The sequence below is a fragment of the Rhipicephalus microplus genome, chromosome X (genome assembly GCF_043290135.1).
Source record: "Rhipicephalus microplus isolate Deutch F79 chromosome X, USDA_Rmic, whole genome shotgun sequence".
NCBI lineage: Eukaryota > Metazoa > Arthropoda > Arachnida > Ixodida > Ixodidae > Rhipicephalus > Rhipicephalus microplus.
The window spans coordinates 120,224,044-120,235,526 of record NC_134710.1 but is presented as its reverse complement, the minus strand read 5'-3'; the positions used below and the strand labels follow the sequence as shown (position 1 = coordinate 120,235,526).

The 11,483-nt window shown below is 51.8% G+C and overlaps 1 protein-coding gene across 1 annotated transcript; it reads right to left on the bottom strand.

The window, feature by feature from the left end:
* Positions 1 to 2,458: 2,458 nt before the first annotated feature.
* LOC119176805 (uncharacterized) lies at positions 2,459 to 2,947 on the bottom strand. The gene has a single exon (XM_075876416.1). The coding sequence runs from the start codon at positions 2,945 to 2,947 to the stop codon at positions 2,459 to 2,461; it is 489 nt and encodes a 162-aa protein (XP_075732531.1).
* Positions 2,948 to 11,483: the final 8,536 nt, after the last annotated feature.

Here is an 11,483-nt window from a genome sequence, read left to right as displayed (position 1 = left end):
GAACGAATTATCTACTTGTCATCCCCGCAGACCTTCGTGACGAAATTTTGGAAGCGTGCCACGACGACCCGTCTTCCGGAAATCTCGGAACAGCTCGCACGATTACAAAAATCAAGGCGAAATACTTCTGGCCCCACCTTACATCTGATGTCACCCACTACGTCCGGAGCTGCCGTGACTGCCAGTGACGAAAAACACCACCGACGAGACCCGCCGGACTTCTGCAGCCGATCGCCGTCCCAACGAGGCCCTTCCAACAGATCGGAATGGACCTTCTGGGCCCGTTCTCTACATCCCGATCCGCGAACAAATGAATTGTCGTAGCGACAGACTACATAACGTGCTACGCAGAGACCACCGCTCTTCCGAGGGGTACTGCACAAGAAGTTGCAAAGTTCTTTATTAACCAAGTTGTGCTGCGACATGGAGCCCCTGAGGTCCTAATCACGGACCGCGGAACGACCTTCACTGCGGAGCTCATGCAAGGAATCTCACGCTACAGCAACACGGATCACCGAAGAACGATGGCGTACCACCCCCAAACGAACGGACTAACGAAACGGCTGAATAAGACAATCGCGGATATGCTGTCTATGTACGTCGACGTTGAACATAAGACGTGGGACGAAGTCCTCCCGTACGTCACGTTTGCGTACAACACGGCTATCCAAGAAACCACGCAGATGACACCGTTCGAGCTCGTCTACGGAAGACTGCCGACTACGATGCTCGACGCCATGCTTCCGCACGTAGAAGACGACGACCTCAACGCCGACGTCCAAGGATACCTCCAACGTGCGGAGGAGGCCCGCCAGCTCGCTCGAGTTCGTATAACGAACCAGCAACTGGTGGATGCCGGACACTACAATCTCCGACGCCGAGACGCCGAGTACCATCCTGGAGATCGTGTGTGGGTTTGGACTCCCATTCGACGACGTGGACTCAGTGAGAAACTTCTACGACGCTATTTCGGACCCTACCGGATTCTACGACGTGTTGGCGAACTAACGTATGAAGTGATCACCGATGGTGACTCTTGCTGTCGGCGGCTGACACGAGTTGGGCGTGCTTGTCGTGTTGGGCTTGCTTGTCGGCTTGGCAATGGCTTGAGGTTCATGTACCCCGCACTTCCACCAGAAGTCACGCAGCAAAGGACGACGCAGTTGTCTATAAGGAAACAAGTTTATTCGAGCGAACTTGTGCTCCCCTAACAACTGAAAGAATACACAGGCGGCGAAGCAGTGGTCGGCAAAACGATGTGCACGCAAGTGAGCGTCGGCGATCGAATGTCACGGCATCGGCTGTGCGGGAATTTATATCCCTCGGCGCGAGGGTTTCTCGAACAGTCGAATTGTATCGAGAACGCTTTGATAGCGTTTGTTCGGAACGCTCGAAATGCTGTGATAGCATTTGTTCGAAACGCTGTGAAAACAGTGATAGCACAGGCTGGCACAGCCAGCCCGAAAAAACAAAACACAAATAAACAAACCCAATGCATGGTTCGCGGCAATATGCTGCAACGTCGTTGCCGGTACGCAAGCGAAGCAACAACCACCCCTCGCATCTGTCCAGGCCGGTTTCCGGAAGGGATGGCGGAGGTCTCCCACCAACCACACGTGTGTCAGGGTGCGCCGGTGGTAGGAGCATCCGCAATCGCTGTCGTGAGTAGTCCGACTGGGCTACTGCCTTGGTGACTGGCGTGTGGTGTGCTGCCTTGGCGGTGGCGTCAGCCTCCTCGTTGCCAGCTATTCCAACGTGTGACGGAAGCTAGTGGAGGGACAGGCGCACACCGCTATCTTTGATGGCGGTCAGTTTGGCGTGCAGCAATGCCACAGTCATGCCTGCTTGGTCTGGTTGGAACAGCGTATGTAGGGCTGTTTGGGAGTCACACAGAATCGCCCCAGGCAGCTGGGGTAACGTGGCAGCGAGGTGATCGGCTGCCAAACGAAGGCTGGCCAATTCAGCTGTGGTGGAACTGGCGTGAAAGGGTAGCCGGAACCGGACAGCTGTTCCAGTCGATGGTATGCCGCAGGCAGGCGCGGCCGAACGGGGGCTGTCCCGTATTGGCCCGTCTGTGAACACCAGGTACTGCCCCTAAGCCTGTCATGAAGTTTCGCCACGGCTGCCTGGTGGAGCTCACACGCCGGTGTTCGCCTTTTCCTGAGGTTGTCCAGTCTTAATTGTACGTCCAGAGGCTACTGATGTGGTTAAGGGGTCTGAATAGGACTGCGAGGATCGGGGACCAGCTCTTTATAGAGGCCGCAGATTTGTGCCATCCATGACGCTGGTCGGCTCCGCAGTCTCCGAAGAAGGGCAGCGCCCCCGGGGGCCCTGTGAAGGCGATCCACATGATGCGGCACCTGTCGTAGCATCAAGAGTGACAGGGGCCAGGTCTGGGCCTCTGTCAGTGTTGCAGCTATGGGTGACTGACGGGGAAGTCCCATGAAGCGCTTAATTGTCATGTGAGGTTGTCGCTCCAGCTTCTCCTTGGCAGCGCGTAAGTTAGCGCTGCTGTTTCAGCCCCTTCGTAGAGCCGTAGGGCCAGCCGCGAGGTGCACCCTTGGCCCCTGCTGAGGAGCTTGTTTACAGCAGTCTCGACTTTGGTGGCCTTGAATGCGGCGAGTTTAACGGCTGGTATGCAAGTAATTCGGTGGTCGATCCTTAGCCCCAGGTACGTCACTGCCGTGCTCCACGGGATCGGTCGATCACCTAGCACAAGCCTTCGGATGGCCCTCCGTGCAGCGGCTCTGGGGTGAACCAGCACTGTCTCCGTCTTTGTGGGCGACATGGTCAGTCCGATCGCCTTGGAGAAAGAGGCAACGGCATCTAAGGAGCATTGCACAAAACGCCTTATGGCCGTGAAGTTCCGCTTAGGCCCCATAACCCACAGCGCCACATCGTCGGCACACAAGGAGCACTGCGTGGGGTAACGCTTGTCAACGGGCATCGCGGTGAGCAACCCCGCTAGCACCAGGTTGATCAAAAGGGGCTCAGGACAGAACCTTGTGGAACGCCTGCTGTCACTGGGCGTAGATCGCTGAGCGCGCGTCGTACTCTAACCCGGAGGGTGTGTCCTGCCAGAAAGGCACTGATCAAGGTACGTAAGTAGCCCACGACGCCGAGTGTGTTCAAAGCATTCTCTATGGCTATGTGAAGCAGGCTGTCAAAAGCGCTCTGGTCATCCACCAGGACGAGAACAGCCACTTCGTCGTTGCTCTTGGCCTCCTCCAAGGTAGAAACCACGTCCGCGATCGAGTCTGCTGTGCATCGGTGACGTCGAAAGCCCGTATGCTGTTCTGGTAGAAAATTCTTTGTCCCCGCAATCCAATTTAGGCGTGCCAATGCTATGGCTTCCATGAGCTTGCAGGCAGCAGAGGTGAGAGAGATGGGCCTGTAGGACGTGATGGCGGCACAAAGGCGGGGAGGTTTTGGATTGGCACCACAACAGCGGCCAGCTAAGCTTCAGGTAGGGTGACGCTCTGCCAGATTTCCTTAAAAGTCCTCAACAGGTGTTGTCGTGAGGCTGCATCCAGGTTTCGCAGCATCTGGTATGTGATTCCGTCGGCATTAGGAGAACTTCGGTGCTTGGTTCTGGCTAGAGCAACATTCAGTCCGTGTACCAAAATGGGCTCCTGACACAGAGCTGCAATCTGGTTCGCCGTCCAGTCTGGGTGGTGACCTTATGGTGGCTTCGAATAAGGTGTGGTGGTGGGGGCTGCAGGATTGGCTAGTTCTTTGAAGCGATCGGCCAGTCGCTCTGCCAGTTCTTTTTCACCAATGCCCAAGTGGAGGGCCACCACAATGACGGCTTGCCGCACCATTGGTCCAGTGACAAGGAATTGTAGAAGGCACCATGCTTTTGTGCCTCCTCTTGCCTGGCTCAGAGAGTGGCAGATGCCCTGCCAGCTTTGCCACCTGCGACGGTTGGATGTCGCTGACATACCACATCCACACGTCTGAAGAGCGTGTGGTGTGCTGCGTCATGGGTCTTTAGTTCAAGTGATGGAGGTCTGGCTCAGTATGCTGCTCTGGCACCCTGGTCGGGATGATTGCCGCCTGAGCTGCCGCTGCTACCAGATTCAGGAAATTCTAATCATCTGGGACGTCTCGAAGCTGTCTTCGAAAAGCTTGCCAATCGACTGTACTGCAACGCCTTCTCATTGGTATCTTTCTGCCTACAGGCGAGATGATGATCGGCTAGTGGTCTGAACCTCAGGGGTCAAGCTACGTTGCCCAATCGTACCAGTGCCCTTCACTGGCCAGGGGGACGTCGATGGCGGAGCATGGCGGTCGTGCTGTTCTTCAGACGAAGGTGAAGGATCCGGTGTTCAAAACTTATAGACCCAGTTGATGAATAACGTCCACCAGATTTCTTCCTCAAGATGAACAGGTGCTCCTCCCCCACATGGTGTGATGAGCATTTATGTCCCCAATATGAGGTAGTCGCTTCCGAATCTAGCCGTGAGCTGTAACAAGATGGCGGCGTCCCACCGCTGTCCAGGTCACACATACACGGATACCACTGTCGTGTCCACACCACGGAGCCGCAACGTCACGGCACAACACTCAAGAGTTCCTCCACTGCCATCAGGCACGTTTATGTGCACATGTGGTAGTTCTCGTCACACGTACACTGCACAACGTGGTTGACCCTGGGGATGTACACTCACCATGCGCGGCGCGTCCTGGCACGTGTCTAGAGTACACGACGTGACACTTTAGTAGCCGATGTATCCGGGAAGTCGCAAGTCAGTCGCAGCTACTTACACTTCCTGCAAAGCAATCTCATCGTACTCGCTCTCCAGGAGATGTGAGGAGAGCTCTGCATGCCGCCGCCGCAGCGAATAAGCGTTCCACTGAAACACACACGGGCGGTGGCGGCGGTGGTTGCCTAAAGCATGCAGATGAGTGTCAGCCATGGTGGCTGCTATGGGGGTGTACGCCACCTGCCTGAAGGCAGATGGAGCGCAGCTGGTTTTCAGGAGGCAGCAGGTCCGCAACCACTCTTAACAGGATCGAACCTCAGGTTTGCATTTTCCTGGTCTACATGGGGCTGGAAGGGTGTCTTCGCGGGTGGACGAGGCTCGGTAAAGTCCGGTTGCTTAGTACCAGCCGGCGGGCCCCCGCTGTTGTGCGCCTGACTGACCTGGATGGGTCGAGCTAACCACCATCTTGGATGGAGCTCCCACTGCGGCGGCGTAGCTCTTGCCCGTGGTCTGTTTTAGCTGAGAACCTTCAGTACCACTAGCTAGGGCTTGCCCGCAAGACTGATTGAGCCTCGCGGTGAGGCAGGTAGGTGGGACCCGACGCCTTGATGGTGGCCAGGTGCTGCTCTCTTTGCTAGAGCCGAAGTCTGCGGAATCAGCTGAATGTGGCCAGCCGCAGTGCAGGCATCTTGATTTGTTGGTACAGATGGCGTCTTTTCCATGGTGGCTACCACATCGCAAGCACCGCTCTGGTCCTCGGCTAGTAGCGGCTTTATGTCCATAGCGTCCGCACCGCAGGCACTGAAGCGGACGTGGTCGGAATGGCCTCACTTTGAACACCATGCGAAAAAGGCGGACCCGGGTGGGAGGCACGGGAGAGGTGAACTGCAAGACTAGTGATATCCCTTGTCGCCTGGCTACAATCACCAACACCTTGGACGTCACGGCTGCCAGGAGGACTTCGTTGGTATAGTCGCCATCGACGTCTTGCACCATGCCACTGCTTTTTGAACGGTCAGCAGAAAGGCGGGCTATCACGGGGTATTTCAGCGAGCTCCGATGTTGCTAGGAGGCGATCCGTCCATTCTGGCGTAGGTGCGTCTGCTGGCACAATGTTTTTTTTTCGTATTTATTCGCACCTCTTTGACTCCGGGCAGCACAGAGAGAGCTTGCGCAATGGCAAGGCGTGAGGTGCGATGAAAGGAAGCGCAGGCGTTTGGCAGTCGGAAAAAAAGTGTGCCCGAGTCTAGCGACGATGATGCAGAGGCCAGCATAATGTGTTCAGTGGCACGTACACCAGAAGGAGCGGACCGAGTCGCTGTGAGGGCATTAGCAGGCCCGGGGCAACGTGGGAAGGCATAGCCGTAGGGGCAGTGGAAGGACGAGGACCAGTATGGGCAGCGGGTTCCTGAGATGTCGAGGCTCACTGTTGGCGCTTCTTCGACTTGAAGAGAATGGTCTGAAACTCAGACTCATTAGTTCCATCAGTTTCGTGAGTGGCGCAGTATTCATGGGCAGCCGCCTCATTAGACGGTGTGGTAAGCGACGTAACCGTGGCACGTTTAGTCGCTACAGCGTGCATCTTGCGTGAGGCACCCTCATCGTCGCTGCATGACTCGTTAGGACGCGAACACTTTCGCGTTGATGTAGTGTTTGTGTCGGCAAGATCAGGTTCCTCGTCTCGTGGAAGTGGTACGTTCTGCGGATCGGTGGCGTGCGCGCACGGCAAGCTCGTCACAGCGCGAGATTCCACACAATTCGTCACGAGCGAGGAAGAAGTTAGGAGCCTATTAACTGAGCCGGGATCTTTGGGTTGCACTGTATGAAGCACCGCGGCTGTGATCGAAGATGCTGTGGTGCTAGTGGTAGGGCCGGAGGCCTCCGAGGACGTCAGGCCCTTTGCGATTGTCTCGACGTCGGCAGCAGGCACCAATAGGTGAAGTTTTTCAGTTTCTCCCTGATGACTTTGCATAGTCTCTGCGCCTGTTCATGATGCAACCGTACCGCTTTGGCACTGGAGGTTAGGTTCGACAGCACTCGGGGTCACGCGACGCTCGCCCAGTGCCTGTGTGACGATGTGGGAGCCAGGGAGGAGGAGGAGAAAAACTTTATTCATCCCAAGAGGGAAAGGTGCGGTGGTGGAGTGTCAGAGGAGCCTACCCAGCGTAGGTCTCCGCTACCCTCTTGGCCCAATCCAAGATCTGGTCCTGGACGTCTGGCGCCGAGCTGCACATAGCAGCCTCCCACTGCTCCTTACTATTAATGTGTAGAGAATTGGGTGGTGGGTTTCGTGTACACCCCCACATGATATGGTCTAGGTTAGCTCTTTGTTGACAGAAAATACACAAAGGGGAGGGGTATACCGCAAGGTGTATGAGATGGCGAAAAGACGGGGTAGGAAACGTACGGGTCTGTAACAGGCGCCATAGTATTCTATGGTAGCGCGAAGCTCCATGATGTAAGGAGGGGGGGGGGGTATATAGTGCACTGTAGGCGGTAGTGATTTGTTATATCGTGGAAGGTCAAAAGACGATCTCTCGCGCTGAAAAAGGCCGCGTTCTCTAAGGCGCCATCAGAGGCCTGCATCTTAGAAGTTTGGCAGCTTGGGCTAGTTGGTATGGCACGACGATAGTTATAGCGCGAGAACAAAACGACGTATATGTGTCGTCGTTTTGTTCTCGCGCTATAACTATCGTCAGAGGCCTGCGCTCGGCCGGTCATTCCTCGAGCACAGGTATGAGCCGCCTCATTGCCACTCAACCCCGCATGCGCGGGCGTCTATATGAGAGCAACGTCTTGCGTGGGAGGATGTTTCTTAAGAATTGAAAGGGCAGTTGATGAGATGCGACCTGCGATGAAGTTGCGTATGGCAGTTTTGGAGTCACTTACAATTATAGTGATATTGGGGATGGATAGACCTAAAGCGATGGCGGCCTCCTCTGCCTCCTCCGAAGAGTTGACAGTGATGGATGCCGTTGTGAGCGCCTTGCCATTATAGTCGACAGCAGAGAGGGCATAGGATGAGGATGATGGGTATTCTGCCGCATCGACATAGAGCACGTCATTGGCTCCATGAAATGTTTTCTGAAGTTGTATTCGGCGCTTAGTATGATATGTTGGATGCATGTTTTAGGAAGTGGCGGTATGAGTAATTGTTTGTGTATGTTTTGGGGAATGTTGTATTTAGCATTGGTGAGTGAGGTGAAGTTAATTCGGGTAGACGATAAAATGTGGCGACTTGCGCTAGTGGTCGCGAGCCTTGTGTATTGAGCTGTTAAATGGGCTTCACGGATTTCACATAGGGTATTTATGACTCCTGTCTGGTGGAGTAGTGCGTTATAGGTATTGATTCCAATGCCTAGCGCGTGTTTGTAAACACTGCGGAGGAGGGTGTTGACCGATTCCTCCTCTGCTAATTTAAGGTGAAGGTAAGGAAGGGTATATGTGATTTTACTAATGACAAAAGCTTGTATTACACGAAGTAACTCAGACTCCCGGAGCCCTCCATTTTTCCCTGAGATTCTTCCCATCATTCTTAGGGCGTTTTCAATGGTATTGCGTAAAGCTTTGAGTGTTTACGTATTAAGTCGGTTGTTTTGGATAAATAAACCTAGCACACGAATGCGTGATACTGTAGGAATGAGGCACCCATTTATGTGAACTTCGATCATTGGAACGTGTTTGTTCCGACGATGAGTTGGTAGGAGTAACTATGATTTAGTTGGGGTACAATAGAGATGGGAGCCAGGGAACGCGACGGGCGTTCGGATGGCGTCGCCGAGAATGGTGGAGAATGGTGGAGTGGAGACGATGACAGCTGCCCCAGAGACGCGCAGAAGACAGAAGACGCTGTCACAGGGCTCAGGTCACCAAAATCGGCGGTAGGAATCCAAGTACATAATCTCTAAAGAGTACTCTTCTTGACGAAACTCGTACGGGTATAAGAGTTCAGGAACGTGAGGAGCACTGCGCGAGACGCGTTAGCGTTTCTTGCGGACTCGAGAGCTCCGGGCAACACGTCTCCTTTCTGTGAACGCTTGAGAGAGACTCCTCCAGACACATGACCGAGTTGACTGGCGTAACACGGGAGAGCCGTTTGTCCTGCAGTGGACGTAGTCAGGCTGATGATAATGATATTAAGGAGAAGAAGAAGATGATGATGATGATGACGATCAATGTTTTTTCAAATTCTCGTGCCAGATCTACATCCTAAATGACCCATATTCGACATACTGTAAAGGCATTTCAAATGTCATCGTTATCTGACATTTTGTTGAAACTCATTTCGTTACGTTTTAATTTTCTAAGTTTCAGCAAAACCGAGTATTAAGTGCCATGCCCCTTATAATCTAGACTTGTCGGCGTCTATAGTCGTCATGAAATGTCATGGTCCACCATGAAAGCAGGTATGCGCCGCAGTTGCTAAATCTCACTACTCACTGCCCGTCCAGTAAAAATAAAAAATCAAGCAGCCCAACAAATAGCTGCGACGACGTTAGTGGTGCAGATACATCTTTTCCTACATTATCTACGGAACTGAAATGTACCATGTAAAGAAGGCGAAAAAGAAGGCTTCCTTCCTTCCTTCCTTCCTTCCTTCCTTCCTTCCTTCCTTCCTTCCTTCCTTCCTTCCTTCCTTCCTTCCTTCGTTCCTTCTTTCCTTCCTTCCTTCCTTCCTTCCTTCCTTCCTTTTCCTTACGTCCCTTCTTCATTCCTTCCTTTTTACTTTATTTCTTCCATTTCCTTTCTTGATTTTCTTCATTCGTTTTTGTTCCTTACATTCTCTCTTCCTTCCTTCTGTTTTTCTTGCTTCTTTTCTTTCCTTCCTTCCGTCTTTTCCCCTTCTTTCCTTCCGTTCCTTTCCTTTTTTTCTTTCTTTCTTTTGTGTAGTTCTTCGTCGAGAACATCTTCCTGCGTCACGGAGCCCTAGAACTCCTTCTTACTTATAGAGGTACGGCCTTTATTACGGACCTAACTCTTGCGATCCTGAAATACAGCCAAATAATTCACCACCGGACCACCGCCTACCATTCACAAACCAATGGCCTCCCCAAGCGTCTTAACAAGATAATCGCTGGTACGATGATCCTGCATGTTGACGCCAAACACAAGACGTGACATGCAATTCTTCCGCACGTGACCTTCACGTGCAACACCAACATGCAAGAAACGACGCAAATGACGCCGTACAAGCTGGTGTATGAAATGAGCCTGGCCACGACGCTAGACGCCATGCTACACAACTTCAGCAACGAAAGAAACATCGACGAGGCTATCTATCTCTAGCGCACCGAAGAAGCTCGACAACTCGCCCGTCTTCGCATCTAGAACCAACCGTCGGCCGGCAGCCGCCGTTAGTCTTCGACGAAGTTTCGTGGAATGCCAGCCCAGTGATCATGTCTAGGTGTGGACGGCGATACGCTGACGTGGACTCGGGGAAAAACTTCTGCGACGGTACTTCGGACCGTACTGGGTTGTTCGACGTCTCAGTACACTCGACTACGAGGTTGTCCTCGACGACGTCAAGAACTCTCAAAAGTGGCGTGCGCGAGCTGAAGTCGTTCATGTCGTGCGCCTCAAGCCATTTTATGCGCGTATCTAAGGACTATATTGTTTATTGATGTGTCTATATTGTTATGGTTTATTGCTTGTACTTGTTTATTATTGCAATTTCTTGCTTTGTTGGATGAATTCTTTAGGTTTTGTTCTGTTACAAGCACAGGCGATTTGATATGTGGCGTTTAACGTCCCAAAAACCACCATATGATTATGAGAGATGCCTTAGTGGAGGGCTCGGAAATTTAGACCACCTGGGGCTCTTTAACATTTTCAGCCTTGATTTTTTAGCCAGCATATGTTTTTTTTATTTATTGTTGATTAGAAGCTACTACTACCTTAAGAACACATTTTTTTTCTGAGCATCCCATCAGTATGCAAGAAAAATGGCTCCATGTAATAAATATAGGACACCAGGGCTTAGTGGTTGTAGAGTGAAATATAGTGAATTTAAAGACATATATTTATTTAGCCCTGTTAGTGCAAGTTATCGTTGTGAATCTAACATATAGCAACCACGTATTCGGTACAGCGCCTAAAATGTCCCGTAGGAAAACTTTGCGCTTGTGATACATAGCTTCTCATTGCACTTGAATGACCACTGTCTACTTATTGAACACTTTAGAAGAGCCAATATCGTAAAAATTGCTGAATCCTGCTTTGCCGGGCCAGAATTATTTCCGCCCATGTTTGCAAGAGCAACCTGATTGAACTGCACATCGTCGACGTCATCTTCTAGCTCCATCACGCATCATTAATATATTTCATGAAACGAATTCATTACGCACTATCTCACTATTAGCTACCCCTTACATATTATCTAAGTGATGTGGGCAGGTTTATTCACTAGAATAACAAGAAATTGGGATCTTTTACAAAAGCTATACATCTGGACTAGCCTAAATGCATTCAGGGGTCTGACAACTACTGAACCCTGGTGTCCTATTTTAGGACATCAAGGTTGTCCACTGCTTCGAGCGATACATTAGTATTAAGGAAGACCCACTTTGTAAATCGCACGTTAGAGATCTTAGAAACAACATGAAAGAATACGATAGCTACAGATCTAATAGTTAACCAGTAAGGTGTCATTTATTATTTGGCTGTGGCGAGTGTTGTCGTTATTGCATTCCGCCGTTTTGTTTTCCATATTCCAGAGTTTCAAAGAAGACGACGACGAAAAAAATTACTACCTGTGCTTGCGCAGGTGTATTGAGTATA

What these genes read in the sequence shown, in the direction of transcription:
- LOC119176805 (XM_075876416.1), bottom strand. Translation starts at nt 2,947, where the DNA reads ATGCCCGTTGACAAGCGTTACCCCACGCAGTGCTCCTTGTGTGCCGAC.